The sequence below is a fragment of the Heterodontus francisci genome, chromosome 5 (assembly GCF_036365525.1).
Source record: "Heterodontus francisci isolate sHetFra1 chromosome 5, sHetFra1.hap1, whole genome shotgun sequence".
NCBI classification, from domain to species: domain Eukaryota; kingdom Metazoa; phylum Chordata; class Chondrichthyes; order Heterodontiformes; family Heterodontidae; genus Heterodontus; species Heterodontus francisci.
Genome location: NC_090375.1, coordinates 195845777 through 195872291, shown reverse-complemented (window position 1 = coordinate 195872291; position 26515 = coordinate 195845777). Strand labels below are relative to the sequence as shown.

The 26515-nt window shown below is 42.0% G+C and overlaps 1 protein-coding gene across 1 annotated transcript in view; it reads right to left on the bottom strand.

Annotated features, from left to right (window-relative positions):
• LOC137370228 (eukaryotic translation initiation factor 3 subunit E) overlaps positions 1–26515 on the bottom strand; it is a 145158-nt gene that overhangs the window by 6472 nt on the left and 112171 nt on the right. Inside the window, exons 11-12 of the mRNA XM_068032587.1 lie at positions 12371–12473; positions 4300–4434 (exon numbers count right to left, since the gene is read on the bottom strand). Of these exons, the coding sequence (XP_067888688.1) occupies positions 4300–4434; positions 12371–12473 (238 nt within the window). The remainder of the gene's footprint in view (positions 1–4299; positions 4435–12370; positions 12474–26515) is intronic.

Below are 26515 nucleotides of genomic sequence, written 5' to 3'. Positions count from 1 at the left end.
AGAATATTAAGAGAATCCTATGGAGAACAGTTTTAGAGTTCAAGCTTTTTATTCTGATATTGTATTTTGGAGTTAGTGCAGCCCTCAAAGTATTCAGCAGAGATTACAGTTGTCTGCTTTACATAAGTTAAATGACTTTTGTGACTGTGCCCATGTGATGTAAATACTAACCCAATGCCCTGCATGACAGCACAGCTTTTTTAGCAAAGATTTTGGTTTCTGATAAAGTGTAATGAGGGACATGTGATAATCTCATGATGTCAAGGGTGCTATCATGAAATAGATCACAAATCGACACCTGACTCATGCCTGGAAAAGGGCAAGAGTAAAGCAAAAGGAAAGAAACATTTTGGGTAATAACCAAAAACTTGAGGGGCACCTGATCACCTCTGAGATGCTGAAGAGGCAGTTTTGACAGATTCCTTGAATTGATTTCTATGCTTTTTTTTTTGCTTCTTCCAAATGTTGGGCGGGAGATGGAGAAGGACAAATTCATAACATATGGGCCTAACAGCCCTTTCCTTGTCTGAAACGCAACGTGTGGTAGCAGAGACTCCAATTTCTTTTACACAAACCTGGCCACTTGTGAACTGCAGCAAACCAAAAAAAAAGTCCACGGATGTTCATATATTGTTATGCATTTGAATCTACCATAGATAGAACTGGAAAGAAAACAAAAATGTGCAGAGCCTTGGAACTAATTGGATAGTTCTTTAATGAGTCCGCACAGGTACAATGGGCTGAAAGACTTATACAGCATGAAAGGAGGCCAATGATCTTGGGTTCAGAGGCACCAGGCACTCCTAGAAATGGTCTGAGGATTTCACTTTTAAGACAAAAGATTCTATATCTATTTGAACGAACAGGAACCGAATATCTGCGGTTTTTACACATGCATTTCCTTAACTTCTTGAAAGTGGGCTGGGTTATCAGAGGAGAAAAAGCTTGGCTTGAATCATTAAGCTGCTGCATTTCACAGTAAGGTGAACACACAGAGCCTTACTTACCATCAAGATTAATAGATACACTTTATATCTGCACTGAAACATAAAAATAACCAACACGTTGCATTGTCTGGCAGCTACAGAATTTTGGCAGAGTTTCTGTGCTTGACCTCTGAAGGACAGACAAATTCAATTCAAATACAAGCATATGAGATTTGCATGTTTATTTAGCAGTTTTAAAATAAAAATTCAATGTTTACTAAATCTGCTTGGTTCTACTCACTTGCCTTTTTTTTTATTAAAAAGGGTATTTAGCAACATTTGTTTATCTCAGAAATAATTCATGCCAAATAGATTCCATAAATATTCAGTGGCAAGTAACACTTGTGCCAGACGATGATCATCTTCAACAAATAACTAAATAACCATGTCACCTTAATATTTGACGGCTTAATCATTGCTGAATCCCTCACCATCAATTTTCGAGGAGGTTGCCATTGACCAGAAACTTAACTGTACCAGCCATATAAACGCAGTGGCGGCACAATGGCGCAGTGGTTAGCACCGCAGCCTCACAGTTCCAGGGACCCGGGTTCAATTCTGGGTACTGCCCGTGCGGAGCTTGTAAGTTCTCCCTGTGACCACGTGGGTTTTTGCCGGATGCTTCGGTTTCCTCCCACAGCCAAAGACATGCAGGTGATAGGTAAATTGGCCATTGTAAATTGCCCCTAGTGTAGATAGGTGGTAGGGAATATGGGATTACTTTTACTAGTATAAATGGGTGGTTGTTGGTCAGCACAGACTCGGTGGGCCGAGGGGCCTGTTTCAGTGCTGTATCGCTAAAATAAAAAATAAATGGTGAGGAAAGAATATTAGTGATCTCTCAGTTTAGCAGTTGCAAGCTATTACTTGCCACTACACAAGAATCTAGCTAAGCTTAAGGATCACTATTAAAAATGGTACTGCTTGTTCTTTTAAATAAATGTAATTAATTTTTCATAAATTTATTTAGCATTTGAAGCCCAAAAAAGATGTTATTCAGCCACCCACTGAACATGCAGATCCCTTGATTATACCAGGAACCAAAATAAGTAGGTGAGGGTTTTCTGTTCCTTCATTGGGCACACACTGAACCTAGCCAAATATTTGGGCAAGTGAAAATACTCTCTCTGGGACATGAGGTGTTTGGACTCACAGAGTTGTCAAACACAGAAGCCAAAAATATCTAGAGTTTAAAAGATTTTAAAAATCCCCAAAACATTAACAGTTCTCTCCCTTTCTCAATAAACGAGCCACAAAATACGATCTGTAATTTAAAGTCAATATTGACGATTAGGTAGAAGTCAAAAGCACATTGCAAAGCTTCACACACTTTAAAAAGGCTGTAAAAAGAAATAAACTGCATGCAAGATGAAATGACTGAGGAAGCAGTGAAGTAAAATAAAGGAAACCTTGGGGTAGGGCCTTGTGGAAGGTCCGTGTTTGCATAACAGATGTGGCGTCCCAGAGTGTTTCCTTCCTGTTGAATGGCAGCCTTTTGATTGGCTTGCAGAGACTGAACGAATGAGAACGAACTGCAATTACTGGCTCTTCTGATGTGGAGCCGAGCACTCCCATTTTGGCTGCACTGGGAAAATACGTGGCAAATACTGTTCCTTCTTAGCACAGCTGGAGGTTGTTTTGTTGGCGCACACCGCTTGCTCACATGCTTCCCCCATCCCACGCCCCCCCCCCGGCCACTTCCCCCACAACCCCACACTGTATTCCTGTGATGACAGAGAACAACAAGAAGGAAAACAAGTCTGTTTAATCAATCATGGCCAAGCCTCTATCCTCACCGGCGTGGAATCTCATCACCATCCAGTCAGCTTTGCTAAGTTGAACAGGATGTGGATGCCGCTCTGGTGGAGAGGCAGACCAGAGATATTCATGTTTTCATTAAAATACATTGTGTAGATAGGCACACTTATTGAACTTGGACCTAAATTTCCTTTTTAACATTTGCCATTCAAACAACATTAGCAGCCATCTCAAATTCTTCAAAGCTACTTGCAGATGTTTTTCCTATAGTCACACTTATTTCATTTTGTATTTTATAATCAATCACAGCAAATTCAACTTTACATAACTATGAAGCTCAGCTTTGTTGATGCTTATTAGAACCAGACATATAAGTAAGGAAGTGTCAATATGGCCAGACAGTTGTACTGAGCTCAGCCTTTCTGGAAAATCCTTAGGTAAATGGCAGAGATTTCCAGAGACTTCAATCACTAGATCTAATATCAGCAGCCGAACGATAAGAGCGGCAATTTTTCTGGTTGACAGCAGAGAAAAAATGTCTGGTTCACCACTCTCTGCCCGACGTGGGACAATAAACCTACGTCCCAAAAAAAGAGAAAATTTGTGCGAGTGAATTTAAAAGTTCCCACTCATAAAATGTCTTCCTATCCCGGTGGGCAATTCCATTTCTCCCCAACAGCTGAGATATGAAATATTACAGTCACTCCATGCACGTGAGATCAAATTGGAGAGAGCATAACATAAGTGAGCCATTTTGTCCCTCCGATTATTTTCTAAACACAAAATGGGTGATTAAAAAGCTGTAACTGAAACAATGATGAACTCAGAAACTTAAACACCGGGACGGATATATTATACACTAGTTGCTGCACTGTTGCAAATTATTTGAGACCTTTTATCCAATTCTTGTGGGGATTCAGGAAATACAGTAAGTCATCTTGTACTTGTTTGAATTAGAGATAAAGGAAATATAAATTATTATTCAATGCTATTTGTAAATTGAAAGGGCCATTTTTAGATTTGTAACAATTTATTTTACTTTATTATCTTTGCACTAATTCTTGAAGGCGGATTTAGTTCAATACGAAGGCTTTTATCAATGATTGCTGATCACAATTTTAAAATGTTAATAGGGCGTTAATTATTTGTAACTATTGCGCTGTATGATTTCTGTGATCTACAAATGTTCACAATTTTGGACATAAGAGCACAAGGAAGAGGAGCAGGAGTTGGCCATTCGGCGCCCTGAACTTGCTCCATCATTCAATACGATCATGCTGACCTGCTACCTCAATTCACCTTCTGGTGTTATCCCCTTATCGCTCGATTCTCTTAATTTCAAAAAATCTATCACTCTCTAAAAGTGCTAACATATTTAAGGTAAAAAAAAAACACACACATGGGGTTAAAGCTAGAGTTTAAGATAGATAGTTAACTAACCGCAATTTACCAAACATGGCCTTCACTCTCCCTACTGTACATATGCCTAATGTAGATGTTTGTTTGGGGACTCTGTGGTCCAGATATTATGCTTAAAGCAGTTAAAGGTGCCCACCTCTGTCCTGTTGTTTTGATTCATTTTCTTTTCGATGTTCATAGCTAGCATCTGACTCCGAAAAGAAAGGCTCTTTGTTTTCTCAATGACCTGTTGATACGGTGACACAGCATTGTTTCCCATGACGACGTGCCCCTACAAACAAAAGTGGTTACCAGGACTGTTGGAAATTTTCAATGAATTGTACGTACTCATAATTTGATTCAGTGTATTAAAATAAACAAAATTTAGTCAAGGTATTTTAAACATTTCAAAGAAATTAGTTTACATTCTTGTTCTAATGATGAACATGAAAACTAGCATATATAAAAATCTGAGGTTGTTAATATTTTGCTCAATGGTCTATTTAAAATGGAGGCTGAACTTGGCAATGCCCATTATTGCATGGACAGTACAATACAAAGGTCACATAGGAAAACATATCCTTTCAGTCAGGCACCCAACAGAATTGTTAAGAAAATATTTACTAATGAGCTACCCGATTTCATCAACTTTCATGCCTGAAGTATACCACATACACAGTTTATGAGCTTTAATGCAGCAAGGTGTATTAGTCTCCACTTTAGCAAATTGTTGCATGACAACAACTTATGTAAAGGTGCCTTTAACATAGTGCAATGTGCAAATGCACTTCACAGGAAAGTTGTCAAACAAAATTTGACACCGAGCCATTGATGACCAAAAGCTTGGTCAAAGCAGTAGGTTTAAAGGAGGAGAGGTAGAAAGGTTTAGGGAGGGAATTCCAGAGCTTAGGGGCCAGGCAGCTGAAGACACAACGGCCAATGGTGGAATGAATAAAAACAGGGATGCTCAAGTGGTCAGAATTGGAGAAGTGCAATTATCTTGGAGCATGTAGGGCTGGAGGTGAGAGATGGGGGGGGTGGGGGGGGCGAGGCCATCTAGTGATTTGAAAATAAGGATGAGCATTTTAAAATCAAGGCATTGCTTAACCAGGAGTCAATGTAGGTCAACAAGAACAGAGTGACTTGGTGTGAGTTAGGACACGAGCAGTAGAGTTTTGGATGATCTCAAGTTTATGGAGAGTAGAACATGGGAGGCTAGCCAGGAGTGCATTTGAGAAGTCAAGTCTAGAGGTAACAACGGCATGGATACGGGTTCCAACAGATGAGCTAAGGCGGGGCCGAGTTGGCTGACGTTGCAGAGGTGCACACAGGCAGTCTTAGTGATGGCACGATTGTGTGGTCGGAAGCTCATTAACATGAATATGTTAACTATTAACACCAAGGTTGCAAACAATCTGTTTCAGTCTCAACAGTTGCCAGGGAGAGACAGACAGAATCAGTGTCTCGGGAATGGAGTTTGGGGTGAGGAATGAAGATAATGGCTTTGGTCTTCCCAATATTTAGTTGGTGGAATGACAATCTCATGAAAAGCCTAGCCTAGCCTCCAGAACCAAACAGTTGCAGCATTCTGAAATATTATATTATAGCTCATGGAATAAAAGGGACGGTAGCAATATGGATACAAAAGTGGCTGAGGAAACAGAGAGTAGTGGTTAATGGATGTTCTTTGGACTGGAAGGAGGTTTGTAGTGGAGTTCCCCAGGGGTCAGTGTTGGGACCCTTACTCTTCTTGATAAATATGAATGACTTTGGTATACAGGGCACATTTTCAAAATCTGCACATGATATGAAACTTGGAATAATTGTGAGCTGTGAGAAGGACAATGCAGAACTTCAAGTGGACATGGACAAGTTGGTGGAATGGACGAACCAGTGGCAGATGAAGTTGAATGCAGAGAAATGTGAAGTCATTAATTTTGCTGGAAGAACATGGAGAGACAATATAACAAAGGGTACAACTCTAAAGGGGGGTATATGTTCATAAATCATTGAAGGTGACAGGACATGTTGCGAGAGTGGTTAATAAAGCATACAGTATCCTGGGCTTTATTAATAGGGGCATAGAGCACAAAAGCAAGGAGGTTATGTTAAACTTGCGGAAGACAGTAGTTCAGCCTCAGCTGGAGTACTACGTCCAGTTCTAGGTGCCGCACTTAAGGAAGGATGTAAAGGCATTGGAAAGAGTGCTGAAAAGATTCAGGAGAATGGTTCCAAGGATAAGGAACTTGAGGTATGAAGACAGATTGGAGAAGTTGAAACTGCTTTCCTTACAGAGAAGGCTGAGAGGAGATTTGATAGAGGTATTCAAGATCACGAGGGGTCAGGACAGAGTAGATAAGGAGAAACTGTTCCCATTCGTGAACGGATCGAGAATGAGAAGACACAGACTTAAACTGACTGGCAAAAGAAGCAAAAGCGACATGAGGAAAAACTTCTTCACGCAGCGAGTGGTTAGGATCTGGAGTGCACTGCCTGAGAGTGTGATGGAGGCAGGTTCAATTGAGGCATTCAAAGGGGAATTGGACTGTTATCTGAAAAAGAAGAATGTGCAGAAGTTACAGGGAGAAGGTAGGGGAATAGCATTAGGTGAATTGTTCAGAGATCCAGTGCCGACACAATAGGCTGAACACCCTACTTATGCGCTCTAACAATTCTGTGATCCTGTGATAAGCAGCGACAGGTTGTCAAGACAAATCCTTGCAGGAAAGAAAGTCAAATTTGGTTCTTCAATTGGCAAAAAAACAGTTCTTGTTGTCGAGACATCAGAGAAACTACAAGCACAAGTGTCTCAGTTGGAAGGCACCTCTGAGAGGTCATTACCACAGGTGTCACTGGGAATAATTGTTTTAACGAAACCCTAGCGAGTAAACATTTTGATACTACCAATTTTTTCGTTCACTAAAATAATATTCCTGACAACATATTCTGTAATTATCTTGGCTCTTTCCATCTGGATTTTTTTTAGCCAGACAAGAATCTCCCTGTTGAGTGGTAAGCAAAGACAGAAAATGTAAAATCTGCCATCATGAAAAGCTGGCAACAGATCCATCTCTTGAAATAGTTGCAATATGCAAAACCAGTCGCTGTAAGACCAACACTACTCTGAAAATATATGGCTATAATAAATGCTCCAGGCAGATCATGGCTCTGGGAAAGGGGAATCTGGTTACTTCAACATCAGTTAAGGACATCTGGTTATCTCAACACTAGTCACTAATCTAAAAAATGCTACTTCATGAAAAGTCTTCACTTCGCTTTTCATGCCCTCCATTGTTTTGTAGAAGTGCAACCTTATATTATTTGCCCAAAGATGTGCTGACCGATCTTTTATCCATAATTAAATCTCCTACAAACCTAAGACCAACAACTAAGTCAACAGTCCAGTCAGGCAACATTAGACTAAACAATCCAAAAATATGAAGGTCAGGTACAGCTACAGAAACATCAGACTGAAGGAGGGAGCTGGAGGCTGCGGATTGTATTTTTTTAAATTTATTCATGGGATGTGGGCGTCACAGGCTAGGCCAGCATTTATTGTCCATCTCTAATTGCCCTTGAGGTGGTGGAGGTGAGCCACCTTCTTGAACTGCTGCAGATCTAAGCTCTGCAGTCCCACCACATTCAGCCATAAATGGTGGTGGACAATGAAACAACTAACTGGAGGAGGTGGTTCCACAAATATCCCCATCCTCAATGATGGGGGAGCCCAGCACATCAGTGCGGAAGCATTTGCAACAATCTTCAGCCAGAAGTGCCGAGTTGATGATCCATCTTGGCTTCCTCATGAAGTCCCCAGCATCACAGATGCCAGAGTTCAGCCAATTCGATTCATTCCTCCAGGATTTTGATCCAGTGACAGTGAAGGAACGGCGATATAGTTCCAAGTCAGGATGGTGTGTGGCTTGGAGGGGAACTTGCAGGTGGTGGTGTTCCCATGCATCTGCTGCCCTTGTCCTTCGAGGTGGTAGAGGTCACGGGTTTGGAAGGTGCTATCTAAGGAGCCTTGGTGCGTTGCTGCAGAGCATTTTGTAGATGGTACACACTGCTGCGTCTGTGCGTTGGTGGTGGAGTGAGTGAATGTTTGTGGATGGGGTTGCCAATCAAGCAGGCTGCTTTGTCCTGAATGGTGTTGAGTTTCTTGAGTGGTGTTGTAGCTACAACCATCCAGGCAAATGGAGAGTATTCCATCACATTCCTGACTTGTGCCTAGTAGATGGTGGACAGGCTTTGGGGATTCAGGTGGTGAGTTACGTGCCCCAGGATTCCTAGCCTCTGACCTGCTCTTGCAGCCACAGTATTTATATGGCTACTCCAGTTGAGTCTCTGGTCAACAGTAACCCTCAGAATGTTGATAGTGGGGGATTCAGCAGTTGTAATGCCATTGAATGTCATGGGGAGATGGTTAGATTCTCTCTTGTTGAAGATGGTCATTGCCTGGCACTTGTGCAAATGTTACTCGCCACTTATCAGCCCAAGAATATTGTCCAGGTCTTGCTGCATTACTCCCTGCTGCAGTAAAGATAAGCATGCAGGAAGGGGAAGCCATTGGAGGTGAAGTACATGACGTATCACGCTATGGAGAAGTGGAATCATGTGAACACATCACCATGGAGATGGACTGTGGTGGAAAGATGCCTGGAGAGGAAGGAATACTCAACATTGTCGACAGCAGCAGAGGGGTTGAGGAGAAATGCAGGAAAGTTGACTACCTTTGACTTAATTAAGATATTGGCGTGCTTTCTCAGTGCAACTGCAGATAGCTACAAAGATGAAGAATGCAACTATATAGATGCCTGGAAAGAGGAAGCTGTTATGAGGAAAGTGGCACTGCTGCACATTATGACCTTAGGAAACCATAAGGAAATGATACAAGATCAGGGCTCATCAGATTGAGGGCAATATATCAGCATGGATTGAGGATTAGTTAACAGACAGAAAACAGAAAAAAAGAGAGTAGGAATAAATGGGTCATTTACAGGATGGCAGGGTGCAACTAATGGAGGGCTGCAAGGATCAGTGCTTGGCCCTCAGCTATTTACAATCTATATCCATGGCTTAGATGAGGGGACCAAATGTAATATATCAAATTTTGATGGCAATACAAAGCTAGGTGGAAAATTAAGCTGTGAGGAGGATACGGAGAGGCTAAAAAAGGATATAAACTGATTAAGTGATTGGTCAAGAAGTGGGCAGATAGAGTATAATGTGGGCGAGTGTGAAATTATCCACTTTGGTAGGAAAAATGGAATAGCAGTTTTTTTTTTAAAAAGGTGAGACAAATAAATAAAAGCAAAATACTGCGGATGCTGGAAGTCTGAAACAAAAACAAGAAATGCTGGATTCACTCAGCAGGTCTGGCAGCATCTGTGGAAAGAGAAGCAGAGTTAACGTTTCGGGTCAGTGACCCTTCTTCGGAACTTCGGAGACAAATAAATATTGATATTCAGAGGGATTTGGGTGTCCTTGTACACGAATCACAGAAAGTTAACATGCTGGTACAGCAAGCAATCAGGAAGACAAATGGTATATTCGCCTTTATTGCAAAGGGGTTGGAGTATAAGAGTAAAGAAGTTTTGCTGAAATTATACAGGGCTTTAGTGAGACCATACAGGGTAGAGGCTAAGAGGCCATTTCCACAGGCCAGTATCTCAAGTTGAGGGATCGGCCATTTACGATTGAGATGAGCAGAAACTTCTTCACTCAGGGAATTGTGAATCTTTTTAATTCTTTACCCCAGAGGGCTGTGAATGCTCAATCCTCGAATATATTCAAGACTGAGAATGATAGATTTTTGGCCACTAAAGGAATCAAGGGATATAGGGATAGAGCTGGAAAGTGGAGTTGACACAGATGTTCAGCCATGGTCTTACTGAACGGTGGAGCAGGCTCAAGGGGCTGTATTGTCTACTCCTGCTCCTACTAATTATATTCTTAAATCCAAGTGGCAACATGTAGCTTGAGTGTATTTTTTTGTGTGGGAAAACAAAAGATCTGCTGCAGGTTGACAGAAGATAAAAATACAAATGGCACAGATCTGATATCGCTTCTATGAAGAGCCTTGGGACATTCAATTCTTTAAGGGGGCTGTATAAATTCAAGCAGTTGTTATATACCGTGCAACAGGAGGTCACCCTGCCAGTTAGAAGTGTAAATACGAACATACGAATTAGGAGCAGGAGTATGCTATTCAGCCCCTCGAGCCTGCTCCGTCATTTTGTAAGATCATGAACGATCTGTTGGACCACACACCACCACTTTCTTGCCTACCCCCGATACCCTTTGACTCCCTTGTTTGTCAAGAATCTATCTACCACTGCCTTAAATATATTCAATGACCCTGCCTCCACCGCCCTCTGGGGAAGAGAGTTCCACAGAGTTAATGATCAGAGAAATAATTTCTCCTCATCTCTGTGTTAAATGGCAGACCCCTTATTTTTAAACTGTGCCCCCTTGTTTTAGTCTCTCCCACAAGGGGAAACATCCTTTCAACATCCACCCTGTCAAGTCCCCTTAGGATCTTATTTGTTTCGATAAGATCACCTCTCATCCTTCTAAACCCCAATGACTACAGTCCCAACCTGTCCAACCTTTTCTCATAAGATAACCCTCTCATCCCAGCAATCAGTCGAGTGAACTTTCTCTGAACTGCTTCCAATGCAATGATATCCTATCTTAAGTAAGGAGACCAAAACTGTACACAATGCTCTAGATGTGGTCTCACCAATGTCATGTACAACTGTAGCAAAACATCTCTACTTTTATATTCCATTCCCCTTGTAATAAACGACAACATTGCACTTGCCTTCTTAATCACTTGCTATACCTGCATACTAACTTTTTGTGTTTCGTGTACTAGGACACCCAGATCCCTCTGCATCTCACAGTTCTGCAATCTCTTCTCTATTTAAGTAAAATGTTGCTTTTCTATTCTTTGGCCAAAGGGGACACTTTCCCACATTATACTCCATCTGCCAAATCTTTGCCCACTCACTGAACCTACCTATTAAAGGCCTGCTCGGGTCTGCAAAAAAAACCCGACCCGAGCCCAAGAGAACCACATCTGACCCGAGCCCAATCCGGCCAGAGTCCTTCCATTTTTTCCCGTGCCCGACCCGACCATTAGTTAACTTATCTTCCAATTTTCACTTTGTTGCTCATCTGCACAAGCTTAAAATAACTACAAAAACCACCTTTCCTGTCAAAAAATTACATTAACAGTGGAGCCACTTACCTGTGATGGAGCGTGTCTGAACCGACCCCAGCCCGAATGCCGGACCCGGAAGTGCAACTCAACCCGACCCAAACCCAACACGTCTTCGGGTCCCATAGGCTTTGGGTCGGGTAGCAGGCCTTTACTATCTATATTTATTCTCCTACCTATGTGTCATTAGCAAAATTAGCAACCATACATTCTGTCCCTTCATTTAAGTCATTGATATAGATTGCAAATAGTTGAGGCCCCAGCACTGATCCCTGTGGCACTACACTAGTTACAGCTTGCCAACCTGAAAATGACTCATTTATGCAGACTCTCTGTTTCCTGTAAGCTAACCAATCCTCTATCCATGCTTATATGTTACCCTCTATACTCTGGGCTCTTATTTTGTTTAGTAACCTTTGATGTGGCACCTTGTCAAATGCCTTCTGGAAACCCATGTACACCACATCCACAGGTTCCCCTTTATCCATGTTGCTTGTTACTTCCTCAAAGAACTCTAATAAATTAGTTAAACATGATTTCCCTTTCACTGCTGACAGGAAGAGCATCCGTAAATGTTGTCCCCTGTTATTGATATAATGTCTCAAATGTACATAGAGGACCTGTAACTTAAAGATAAGCCCAGCATCTACAAGCCAGTCAGTTTAACTTCGGTGGTGGGAAAATGTCTGGAAGTAGTAATTCGGGACAAAATTAGTGGTCACATGGACAAATGTGTGTTAATTACGGGGAGAAGGCAGGGGAATGGAACTGAGGGAATTGCTCGTTCAGAGAGTCCGTATGGACACGATGGGCCGAATGGCCTCCTTCTGCACTGTAACGATTGTGATTCTGTGAAGTTTCATCCGTGGAGACAAACACTGACATGTCCAAATACTCACTTCAGGTCATCACATTTGCGGCTTTTGTAACTCCAGCATTTGCTAATGATACATTACATCGCATTCTGCCTTAGCCAAATACACAAACCAAACAAAAACCCTCTTACCAGTTTTGAATCTATTTTTGCATCCAGCCTTGCATTTCGAATTAAGTTGACAATCCATCTCTCTGCTTCTTCAGGAGTCATATTCAGTTTCTCTGCAAGCATACTGGAGTGAAGAGAAAAAAAGAATCTTAAACAAAGCAACTCTATCATTTACATCTCCAAACAAGTTGTAATGGGTCTTTAAAGTAGCAAACTTTTAATTGTAAAATAAAATCAGAAGGATAGAACGATCCAAGACTTCTGCTCATTACTTCAACTGTACAAAGCTATCACTGAAACAAAATTGCAGACTTGTGATTTGGCATATATGATTTGTAACAATAGGTTTTAAATAGAAAACCATCTTGACCAACACTTAACTATGTGAAATTTTAAGCTTGAGTATTGCCAGACAAGCACTTTTGTTTGCCCAGTTTAGCGGGCGTGACTGGTAATAACAGTGAACCGTCCAGACATATTACCCAAAGCACCCATGATTTAAATTACTATTTTTTCAGAACAGCAGGGTCAAGGATTTTTTTTTTAAAGGCAAGTGGGGGCCAAAGAGAAATTACAGTAACTTTGAAATGAAGGCAGACATCAAATGAAAGGGAACCATTTACAATGTCAGCTAGCCTGAGATCAGGAAAGGAAACTGGGGTGATCAGGAGTTTAGTGGGATTGGAGGCCCAGGTAAATAGCCATAGGTCTCAAGGACACAATGAACTTGGAGAAGGTAGGGGGAGGTGGAACAGAAACGAGAGGGGTAAGGGAACAAGGCTTGTAAATAGATATTTGACTAAGGGGCCAGATGAAGGAGGGAAAGGAGGGGAAGCAGAGGAGGCAGATGAATGGCTGTTTGTCACCAAGATTAAGACTAAATTCATGAGCTTCTGGCACTTGTTAGAGGCAAGAAAGAGGAGTATAAGGACGCTGCCAGTAGTGTTGGAAAGGAGCCTGGGGTCAATATTAATCTCCAGAATAGTCCTGGGAAATGGAGAATGAGGTTTGTCGATATTGAAATGGTCAAGGAGGACCAGGAAGTGGATGGCTAAACCAGTTATGTACCAACTTTGCACCCCTCCGATTTAAATTGGGGAGGTGGGGGGCAATAAATAACGAAGGTTTTACTGAAATGAGGAAACTGATAGGAGAGGTGAGCAAATTAACAGTTGTAGAGGTAACTGAAATAACTGAGGGCCAGAGATTAGGCAGTTGAGAACCAGAAAATGTGATTGTAAGCAATTGGGTGAGTGACTTTTCCCCAAAGAATCTTAAGTAACTTAAGAGAAAGTGAGGAGGCCATTCCGCTCGTCCTGCCCGTGTGGATTCTTTGGTCAATCAATCCAACATTAATCCTGTTGCCCTGCGCTATTTTATCTTCCACCACTTCAAATATTTATCTAACTTCCCTTTATAAGACTGAGTGGTCTGCCTTACCCACTCCCAGATGCAAAGCACTTCACGCTTCAAAAGCTTGCTGCAGAGAGAAATTTCTCCTAATCTCTTTCCTCCTTCAGTGACAAATTTACTACCAGAGGAAACAGCTTTGTTCCATTCACTATCAGATTACTTAAATATCTCCAATAAATCTTGTTCACTGAGTGTCAGCTGTGGCTCAGTTGGTAGCACTCTCTCTGAGTCAGAAGGTTGTGGGTTCAAATCCCACTTCAGAGACTTCCAGGGTGAGACTCCCAGTGCAGTACTGAGGCAGTGCTGCACTGTCAGAGGTGCTGCCTTTCGGAGGAGACATCAAACGAGGCCCTGTCTCCCTTCTCGGGTAGATGTAAATGATTCCATGGCATGCAAGAGTTGGGAAATTCTCCCTAGTTACTTGGCCAATATTTACTCCTCAACCAATGCCTATTGAAGATTATCTGGTCAGTAACACATTTCATTTTGAGGAGCTTGCTGTACTTAAGTTGGCTGTGGCATTTCCTACATTAGAACAATTCCTCTTCAAAAGTATTTTATTGGCTGTAAAACACTTTAGGATGTCCCGAGGTCGTGAAAGGTGCTATAGAAATGCAAGTCTTTCCTTTTAACCGTCGTTTGCTCCAGTGAAAATGGTCCCATCATCTCTTCAGTTTCCCATCCTGGATATCATCCTGATGAATCTGGTCTTCACACTCTGTATGGCTTTCGAGCCTTTGCTACACTGGGAAGCCCAAAACTCTGCACAGTACTTGTTGGCTGAACCAATGTCGGATGACAAACTTTCCATTATTTTGTTGCTCTTGCATGCTGCGTCCCTGTTCATAAAACCCAAACACCACCCCTCAATAATTATAACAGCCACATTAATGAATATTTCAGCTCGAGTACTGGAACCAGGGCTTTTTGGATACTGTTCTCTATTGATTAAAAACAAACATGTAACCAGAGTTTTTTTTGCAGGAGAGTTGAACTAGGCAGCTGCTTTAGTTGTGGATTGTAAATCAGGTGGTCAGTAAATTATTTCAGCGCTTACTGGGAAATATTATTCACTTCCTAAGTCTGGAGAAAAGGAAAATGTCAATAAAACTCTGCAGCTTTTTATTCACATACAACCTTCTAATACAGTCTGGAGAGATTATTTATTCAGGGACCAACTGCACTTCTCATGCATAGCTGGTTGCTTGGTATATTAGGAAACCAACCAGTACAAATTTTCTACAGTGTCAATGATACCAGACATTCAACATGAAACAGGTAATCTGACACCACCAGAGGAAGGTTAATACTAAACTTAGCAACTCAAGTCTTTCTGTTGTATGCTACTCGCACACAAATAAGCCACACTGAAAATTGGTCCAAATACTAATTCCATTATTAGGTATAAAAGATGCTCAGTTCACAACATTACTTTGAGCCCAAAGGGACAAATGCCGCAAACAAAGCTGATCAGAGAGATTCTAATGCTTTGTAAATGTGACTTGCAGCGGTCAGTGTGCTGACTGGTCCCATTCAAGTCCAGACTCAAAGCCCAGTCTCCACCACATTCTCTGCCTAAAATGAGAGATGTGTCATTTTAACTCTTTTTAGAAAAATCCGAGATACATTCCTTTGAGTAAGCATCACAAGTGCATATGGTGTTTCCTGTGTTTTTTTTTAATAAACTTGTTGCATATCCTGCTGCTGTGTAGCTAATTTCAGGGACCCATAAATCCTAGTCTATCAACTCCCATGTCTCAAGGAACTCTTGGCATTGTCCTGTAGCAGCAGTCTGCATTTACCTGCCAGTAAATAGCAAGTGCTAAAGCCACATACCAAGAACCTTGCAGTTTCCCACTACTTCCTGCAATTAAATTTCAGCAACTTTCTCTGCTTCTGCACACACTAATCTGAAAGTAGCAAACCCAATTATGAAGGTCACCATACTTTAAAATACACGCTTGAATTCTTCAACTTGAATTTTGGGGATGTATGCAAGCAAAACCATTTAACTAAAGCCCCACTTTAGACAGTAATAGTACATGTGAATGAGTTTTGAGATTTTATGGAAAGTGTGAAAAATTTACAATAGTAAATGGGACCCAGAATGTGCGCTTATATAAAGCCAGGAGGACTCCCAGCGTCAAGGCCGACACTTATCCCTCGCCCAATGTCACTGAGAGATTATCTGGTCATTTACCACTTTGCTGTGCAGAAATAGGGACTTACAAAAATGACAGGCAGGAGACAACCAGCTGATCCATCATGCTTGTCCCACACACATGATGCTGAAGCATTAGAGCTAGACATCTCCTACCCCACCTCAGCCATGTATATTGTCTGGGAGAGGCAAAAAGAAATTAAAAACTCCAGAGCCAGTAAGAGGGGCGGCAAACCTCTGGAAAATTCCTCTCTAGTCCAGGAGACTGCATTTACATGAGTATGTTATAGTTTAGTTTAGTTTAAGTTTAGAGATACAGCACTGAAACAGGCCCTTCGGCCCACCGAGTCTGTGCCGACCATCAACCACCCATTTACACTAATCTTACACTAATCCCATATTCCTAACACATCCCCACCTGTCCTTATATTTCCCTACCACCTACCTATACTAGGGACAATTTGTAATGGCCAATTTACCTACCAACCTGCAAGTCTTTTGGCTTGTGGGAGGAAACCGGAGCACCCGGAGAAAACCCACGCAGACACAGGGAGAACTTGCAAACTTCAAACAGGCAGTACCCAGAATTGAACCCGGGTCGCTGGAGCTGTGAGGCTGCGGTGCTAACCACTGCGCCACTGTGCCGCCCCTAATCTGCTAATCCACTTACCTTCTATACAGTATGACTTCTGCTCCAGCCAAGAACTTGTCTAGCTCCCGCTTGAAGGCAGAGAGTCAGCACCCAACGTACTAGCCGGCAACACATTCCAGAGGCTCTCTATTCTCTGAGAAAAGAACTCCCTAACATCTAGTCCATTTCCACTTTTGCATAGTTTAAACGCACGGCCCCTGGTACTTCTGCTCCCCGCTGCCCGCCGCCCCCCCCCCCCCACCACAACTAATGTCAAAATTAAAATAATCTAATCAACAGGCACACAATTCAGCCCTTTCATTGTTGCGCAGACCTCTATCAGGTCATCTCTAAGACCATGCTACTCTAAAGTAAATAGTTTCTCAGGTAGGCTTAAAGAACTGGGGCTACGGTTCTTTAAGCTAGGAACCATCCTGTTGCTCCCCTCTGAACCTTTTCCAACAATGCTATAACACCCCTGGTGGCAGTTGCGTTTGCCTACATTGCAAAGTGACGATATTACATAAGTAATTCACTAGCTGTGAAGCATTTTAGGGCACCCAGAGGATGGGAAAGATGCAATACAAATGCAACTGCCTTCTTCAAAGGCAAAGCTTGGAGAATGAAACATGCAGGCCTGACTGGATTGTTCTGCAAAGAGCCAGCACCGACTTGGTGGGCCAAATGGCCTCCTTCTATGCTGTATATGACTATGACACTAATTTAACAGTTTTTTTTAATGTTTCGGAAGTGCTTCTCTGAGAAACAAGCATCCTTCAACAGTTGTACATTAACAGTATTTACTGCAGTGTGCCAGGCTTGTCCATGTTTTTGGGCCATGTGCTCTGAAGAAAATGTTATAAAACCTAAGTAGCAAGAGCAAGCATTTCAATTATAATCACACAGGCAGTGCACAGCACAACTTGTAATCAATGGCAGAATCCTCATGGTATAAAGTGCAAGAGATTTCTTTGTAACAATAAAAATAACTGTTTGTTTGCATAATAGTCAATGCATCCCAAAAATGACATGAACTGTGTGAACCTCTTGGGAAGTTTTGAAAACATTATTAAGCACAAAGTGAAAGTACTGCTTACTGAAAATGAACACTTGTCAGAATAACAAGATGGAACTTCACCTGTAAGACCAGCACAATGAGTTCTCCAATTTCAACTGCACTGCCAAACAGATGAGAGACAGGAAAAGGAAATGTAAACAGAATAGGGGAGCAAAGTAGCATGTGTTTCTCTGGGGAAACCCCCTGCCAGTTGGTTACATAACAGTGCCCAAGGCGGAACTAGGCGATAGCTCCTTTCACTGCACTATATGTGGGGATCCTGAAAAATATGGGGGGAAAATAAAAATCACTCAAAGCTGAGGATTTGGCTCAACAAGTCACTCATTTTTTTCCATTAAAAGAAATCAGCTATGTTCCCAAAGTATAAACAAACAGCCAATCTAAAGGTGCATGTACATAATCCAACAGTAGGGTTAACTACAGGAGTGCTGGCCAATTAAAATCACTGACTAGTCACAGGCGAGGCTATGACTTGAGTTTTAGCTACTGTCACTATTTTAACAGAAAATGCCTCACACACACAATACAGGTAAATGTACTTCACTCCATCCAGCAACCAAGAATGTAAAGCACTCACAGCAATCAAAAGCACACAGGCACACTGCCTTTCCTCTCTATATTTTACCTATCAACACACACAGAAAGGTTGAAGTTCACAGGCACACATTGTGCACATATGAGTATTGAGATCACGGACTGGATTTTCAACGCCCATTGGGGCGAGGTTGGGTGCAGGAGCGCTTTGTAAATGGCGCTTCTGGATTGGGTCAGTCCTCCAGAATGCGCTGCAATTTTCAAAGCAGTGGGGCGGGGGGGTAAGAAAGCTGGCAACCTGCTCGCCTCCTGTTAGGCTCATTAAAGAGCTTGTCAACAGGCTGGAAAGGGCTAGAAGGAAATTTTCAAAGTGGCAAACGGGAAGAGCAGCAGTCTGGAGCACGTTAGTGCACACCTGTTGGAAGCACTGTAGGGAGTCATAATGTGATGTCGCTGCTGAATTAAGGTGTTGCAAGAAAGAGTTATTCAAACTGAATTGTTCAAGAGGTGGCACAAAGTACAGCTTCCAAAGGAGAAATAAAGGAAAGCAAAGGTTCTCAGATGGCATAGTGGACTAATATAACAAATGGAATAGTACTGAGACATGTAGGCAAGGAACGCTAACCTCTAGTCAACGATGAGCTGGTCAATCTTAGCTGGCACAACAGCAGTGGCACTAAATTTGGCATCACCATTTCTTAGCAAGGAAATTACAAATGCGCATTTCCTGGCAGTGGTTAAGTGTCGACTGCTGAAAGATCAGAGTTTTGCCTCTGAGACTTACCCACAATTTCTTCCTCCTCACACATTCCCTTCTCCAATTCACAAAGCAGACTCTTGGGAAAGATCCCAAGATCTGTGGAATCATACCTGAACATGGGACAATGCCCTCAATAAAGGGAATATGAAGAGCAGAAAATGGGAGGGAAAACTAAAGGGGTAAGACAGACAGTACTTCTAATAAATCAAGGGCAATTAAACAAATCCACTACATCACTGCGCACAGATCAGTGTTTCAGATTTAAATCCTTGGATTAATTTTGGACAGGGTTCTTGGCAACTGAACCTTCTATTCAACAGCAAATCCTTCTTCAGCCATGAAGACTTTGGCACCCATAGGTACCATCAATGCCTGTCGAGCATCAATCAACAGCAGGTAGAATTCAGCCCAGAGATTATTCTTTCTCTTAACAGAAGGAAAGGTCTATCTGAGGATTGGGAGAACATGAGGTGGGAGGAGAATAAAAGGAACTTTGTGACTGAAGCTCAATCTGTTGATCAGCAGCTACCATCAGACTTTAAACGAAATTAAATAACTAGCCCTTTGCCCACCAAAATAAAACTGACAGTTAATGGCAGAAACAACTTGTATGTGCAGCAGAAACACAATCCAGACACAGATTGAATGACCAGCAGCATCAGTTCAGCTCCTTGGCCAACACATTTCTTTGCTAACCAGATTTTATTGCTGGGACTGAGGTTTCTGACAACATGGAATGAAATCTGCTCCTGTGAAGCATGATGTCGAGTGATCTATAGCTTCAGCACATGCCAACATTTTGCCTGAATGCATGGTAGCATACTATTTTTTCCATTTCACAATAAAAATATTTGTGGGATTGCGTTTATATTCCACTCTCCACCCACCCCAGCGCTGAACCTGCTGCCACATAAGCCTGCCGATATGCATGTAGTAAGCTATAAACTCAAGGGATGTGTTAATTTCAAGCACTCAGCTCTCCTGAGGTTTAAAAGGAAATTAATCGGATTGTAATGGCTGCCAGAAAAGGACCAGTTTGTTGGTAATTAAGCATATTAGTGTGATCACATAGCAGCTCTCAAATCTCTGTTATGGACTGGAGAGAACAAAGCAGCTTGGCAATTCTACACAATTCCTTAAACACAGGAAATAGGAGGAGGAGTAAGCCATTCAACCCTTCAAGCCTGCTCCACCATTCAACTAGATCATGGCTGATCTTCTACCTCGAAGCCATTTTCACACACTATCCCAATATCCCTTGATATCTTTAAGATCTAGAAATCTATTAATCTCTGCCTTGAACATACTCAATGACTGAGCCGCCACCACACTCTGGGGTAGAGAATTCCAATGATTCTCCACCCTCAGTGAAGAAATTCCTCCTCATCTCAGTCCTAAATGGCCTACCTCATATTCTAGACCACCCCCACCCCCCCCGCCCCCAACCCCTGCCAGGGGAAACATCCTTCCTGCATCTACCCTGAGGTTTAAAAGGAAATTAATCTGATTATAATGCCTGCCAGAAAAGGACCAATTTTGTTTGTAATTAAGCATATTAGTGTGATCACATAGCAGCTCTCAAATCTCTGCTATGGACTGGAGAGAACTAAGCAGCTTGGCAATTCTACACAACTCCTTACAGGGCTTTGGTGAGACTGCATCTGGAATACTGTGTGCAGTTTTGGTCTCCACATTTAAGAGAGGATATACTTGCACTGGAGGCTGTGCAACGAAGATTTACTAAATTGGTCCCTGGGATGAGGGGGTTGTCCTATGATGAGAGGCTGAGTAAATTGGGCCTATATTCTCTGGAGTTTAGAAGAATGAGAGGCAATCTAGCTGAGACGTGCAAGATTCTGAAAGGGCTTGATAGGGTAGAAGCTGAGAGATTGTTCCCACTGGTCAGGCAATCTAGAACAGAGGACACAGTCTCAGGATAAGGGGTCAATCATTCAGGACTGAGATGAGGAGAAATTACTTCACTCAAAGGGTTGTCAATCTTTGGAATGCTCTACCCCAGAGTGTTGTGGATGCCCCATCATTGAATACATTTAAGGCTGGGATAGATAGATTTTTGGTCTTGCAGGGAATCAAGAGATATGGGGAGCAGGCAGGAAAGTGGAATTGAAGCCCAAGATCAGCCATGATCGTATTGAATGGTGGAGCAGGCTCAATGGGCAATATGGTCTACTTCTGCTCCTATTTCTTGTGTGTACCCTGTCGACCCCTGCAAGAACATAGGTTTCAAATGAGATCACCTCTCATTCTTCAAAACTCTAGAATACAGGTCATCCGCCTCAATTTCTTCTCATAGGACGATCCCGCCATCCCAGGAATCAGTCTGGTGAACCTTCGTTGCAATCCTACCAATGCCAAGGGTATCCATCCTTAGGTAAGGAGACCAAACCGTACATAATACTCCAGGTGCGGTCTCACCAAGGCTCTATACAACTGCAGCAAGACATCTTTATCCCTGCATTCAAATCCTCTTGCAATAAAGGCCAACATGCCATATGCATTCCCAATTGCTTTCTGCACATGCATGTTAGGCTTTCAGTGACTCACGGACAAGGACACCCAGGTTCCAGTGGACATCAACACTTCCCAATCTCCTACCATTTAAGAAATACTCTGCATTTCTGTTTTCCCTACCAAAGTGGATAACTTCACATTTTTCCACATTTTATTTCATCTGCCATGTTCTTGCTTACTCACTTAGCCTCTCTAAATCCCCTTGAAGGCTCTTTGCATCCTCCTCACAACTCATATTCCCACCTAGTTTTGTGTCATCAGCAAACTTGGAAATATTACATTTGGTCCCCACATCCAAATCATTGATACAGATTGAGAGTAGCTGGTGCCCAAGCACTGATCCTTACAGTACCCTAGTCGCAGCCTGCCAATCCAAGAATAACCTGTTTATTCCTACTCTCTGTTCACTAACCAATTCTCAATCCATGCCAGTATATACCCCCCAATCGCACGTGCTCTAATTTTATTTACTACCTCTTGTGTGGGACATTAAGTCATATTAAAACAATTACTTTCTCACTCTAAGTATAACTAATCAAATTGTTTATGCAAACAATGCTGCCCCTTTCTCTAGTTAACTGCAAGACAAATTACGTGCTTAGCTCGGACATATTCAACAATCTCAATGCTCCAAGTGGTCAAAATTCAGCACTGAAACTGCAATCTGATCATGCTACCCATGTGTTAGCAGGCACCAATACTGTGGGGAGAGTGGGTGTGGGATCTCTGAGAGCAGGGACGAGATAATGAACCACAAGTTTAAGCAATATTTGAATATGGGGTTTTGCCAACTCAGGTTCCTGAAACTCAGTTGAGACAGGCCCGGCTTGCCAGTTCCCGAGTATCGCATGGGACACAATCTCCACAGCTGCCAATGTCAACCTGCGTCTGTGCATCCAGCTGGTTTTAGTGCCAACTTAACAAGATGCACAAGCAAAGAAAAATGGTCACTAATGATCAGGGGAACTCAATAGACAATCCAAGCTGGGGGAGGAAGAGGAAGAAAAAAAAGGATGAACTTTCAACAGGAGGTCATTCTACTGGAAAATATTTACTGCTGTGTATTTCTTCAGCAGTGAATAATTTAAAGGTCCCATCCTATCGACCAGTGCACAGAACACGAGACACTAATCCAACTAATTTCTCATTAAGGTGGATTTCAATCTAATTCATTATTCTTCCATTAATTCAAGTGCCAAATTATCTTCATAACTCTCAAGTGGACTGCTTGTATCAAGCACTTCCTTAAAATCAATATCGGACTTTCTTTTCAACTAAGTTAAATGCAATCTCAAATTCCAGTAAACTTGAGGAGCAAAATCTTGAGATTTTGTTGCACAAAGCACAACTCAGGGGTACGCAGCGTGATGGTTATATTACTGCACTAATGGCCTGGAGACACGAGTTCAAATTCCACCATGGCAGCTGAAGAATTTAAATACAATTAATTAAATAAATCTGGAATAAAAAGATAGTCTCGGTAATGGTGAACTTAAAACTACTGGATTGTTATAAAAACCCACTTGGCTTCCTTTAGGGGAGGAAATCTGCTGTCCTTACCCGGCCTGGTCTAAGTGACTCCAGACCCACAGCAATGTGGCTGATTCCTAATTGCCCTCTGAAATGGCCTAGCAAACAACTCAGTTGTATTCAAGAAGGCAGTTCACCACCACCTCTCTCAGGGCAATTAATTTCTTCCAAAAATGGTTAAAAAGGCAAATTGAAATATAATTCAGTTTACCTGCAGAAACGGTAAAGAAACGTTTTACGATCCCTGAAGGAACTCTATTTCTTAATCAAATATAGAGAGAGATTTGAAGAAACATGTTTCCAAGAATGAGGGAACCATAATGAAGTGCAGCAAACTACATTTTCCCTCTCATCTTGGGTTCAGATGAAGAGTACATGACAGGATGCAACAAGTGGTATTCCCCAGGGATCTGTCCTGGGTCCTCAGCTTTTCACCATATTTATTGACGACTTGGATCCAGGAAGGAAGGAAGAATGGAGAGCTGAACATCAACGCTTGCAGATGACACTAAGATGGGTGGCACAGTAAGCAGGAAGTTACAAAGGGACTTCGATTAAGAGAGTGGGCAAAACTGTGGCATATGAGTTCAGTATGGGAAATGTGAGGAAAACTTTGGATTGAAAGAGGCCAAATCGGAGTATTTTAACAGTCAGAAACTAGGAACTGTGGAGGAGTAAAGAGATTTGGGTATCCATGTAAAAGCTAGTGCTCTGGTACAAAAAGTTATCAAAAAGGTTAATGGAATGTTGGTCTTTATCTCAAGCGTGTGGGACTGCATTCTTCAATTGTATACAGCCTTCGCCAGACCCCCATCTGGAGCACTGTGTTCAGTTCCAGGCACACCTTAGGAAGGATAAGCGGGCATTGGAGGGCGTGCAGCACAGACTCACCAGAATTATACTGAGACAATGAGGTTTAAATTATGAAGCTAGGTTACATAAACATACATTCTCTTGAATATAGAAGATCAAGGGTCAATCTAATTGAAGGTGATTAAAATGATAAAGGAATTCCATACAGTAGACAGCGAAACTATTTCCTTTGGTTGAGGGGTGGGGGGCGAAATCCAGAACAAGGGGCCTCAAATCTTAAATTTACAGCCAGCCAATCAAGAGAGAAATCAGGAAGCACTTCTTCACACAAAGGCTGCACGCCCTCCAATGCCCGCTTATCCTTCCTAAGGTGTGCCTGGAACTGAACACAGTGCTCCAGATGGGGGTCTGGCCAAGGCTGTATACAATTGAAGAATGCAGTCCCGCACCCTTGACATAAAGACCAACATTCCATTAGCCTTTTTGATAGCTTTTTGTACCAGAGCACTAGCTTTTACATGGATATTCAAATCTCTTCACTAGAATCTGGAACTCTTCCCCCACACCACCCCCACCCCCCCCCCCCAACCCAAAAAGGCTGTGGATGCTGGGTTAATGGAAATTTTCAAGTCAGAGATCAATATATATTTTTAAGGGTATCAAGGGAAATAGGGCTGAGGTACAGATCAGCTGTGATTTCAATGAGTGACAAAGCAGGCTCAAAGGGCTAAATGGCCTGCATGTGTTCCCATGTACTGATCAATTGATATATTCAGGCTATGAACAACTGCATTTTGCTGGCCACATTCAAAATAGCAAACACAAGGGGACAGAAGCACCAACTGACATATAATTTATTAATAAACACATCTGTTAAATTTATTAACTAAGTAATGTGGCTAGCAATTCTGCAGCAACTTTGAGAAAACTTAAGTGTGTGGAACAAGTTTAGCATTGGTACAAAGCCAAATAACCTGGTGCAAACTGCATAAATCATCTGACACTGCTTCTAAAGCAAAGCAAGGCACTCTCCTCCAGGGGCCCTTATTCTAGCTGCATTTCCACTGTGACTGCAGCACAGGTGTGACTTCAGCTGCCTAGGCCTGAAGCTCTGGAATTCCTTCCCTAAACCTCGCATTGGCTCCTTGAAGATGTTCCTTAAAACCTACATCTTTACCCAAGCATTTAGTCTCCTCCTTTGGCGAAGCGTTAATTTTAGAGTTGTACAGCATCGAAACAGGCCCTTCGGCCCACCGCTTATTTTTGTCTGATTACACTCCTGTGAAGCATCTTAGGGAGTTTTACTACTTTAAAGGTGCTACATAAATGCAAGCTATTGGTGTTGGATGAAAACAAAAGCACCAGTTATAGCAACGATTTAATCCAAGTTAAAAGCAAAGGCTTGACTCAAAATTACAACTCACACTATATCCCAACCCAAGCTTCACTACAAACATGCTTCTATCATCTTTTCAATAACTTAAACTACTGTAGCAGAGTGAGGCCAACAGCTTAATAATTCCACGGGTCTAAGCATCCCACCTTGATTGATGTTAGTGAGGAAGGGGTTTCTAAGTTCTGCGGTATGACATCTGGGTCCCTCGATTTTCTTACTCAGTACCAAATTATGTTCACAAACTGGCTTGTCAGCACTGGTTTCTGATGAACTGGATGCCTCCATTCCTTAACAGCTCTAAAAGGACCAGCAGGCATTAAGTTGAATAGCTGTATTCCCCATTTTAATAAAAACAAGACGAAATTCCCACAAAAATTACACTGCACTTATCAGACTGTCAAATTGCCATTGTTTCTTTAGGCTATCATGAGGGACAGCGATACAGTTTTTTCTACGGTGATGGTTTTTTGATGGCATCATTTTAGCAATTGTCCTGTTCCCTTGTCAACATTCAGGATCCTTTCACATCTACTTACACTGATAACAAAATACCAAAGAATGGGAACCCCTGCAGTGTAAAATAAAAATTTCCTTCTGCACTATTGATGCGCTTTGCAGTTCTGAGTTTGGCTCTCGTGCTCTTGATTTTTAAAAATTTTATTCACTTGACCTTTAAAGATCTGCTATAATTTAGCTGTCCTAAAATAAATGAATGGCAAATCACAAATGGAGCTTTGGGATCCATTAAGTAATGTAATTATAAAGTAGTATTTTCACAAAGTTCAAAATGGCTTGTCACTAAAACTAGGCCCTTCTGCTAAACTTGAGCATATTCACACAATGGTTTCTAAAATTTACCACAGAATTTTCAGTCGATGGTTTCAAAGCCACATGACAGCAATGATTACTCGATAATATAGAATAAAAATAAATCTGTATATCGCTCCATATAGAGCCAAAACATTACAGCCTATTTCACCGCAATGTTTAATAAGGCCCACAGGTCAACAGTAGAATACCTAGCCAGCTTGTCGAGAACTCTCCCCCGAGGAGCAAGCATGACTGAGCTCTCACCTTTCGTACCTCAAAGGAATATCCTAATCAAACAAATGCTTTGTTTCCTTAAAAGGGAGAAAATTACTAGGGATTTCAGCAATCCTTATACTCAGACCGATTGTTTATATATTCCTAATATCTGCACGCAAGCATAAAACTACGCACGAACACACAAGTGCAAGAGACTTTCCATTCAGATCAGATGGCCGCCTGGACCAGGGTCAGCTTGCTTACAACTGGACTACGATATCTGACATGCCCT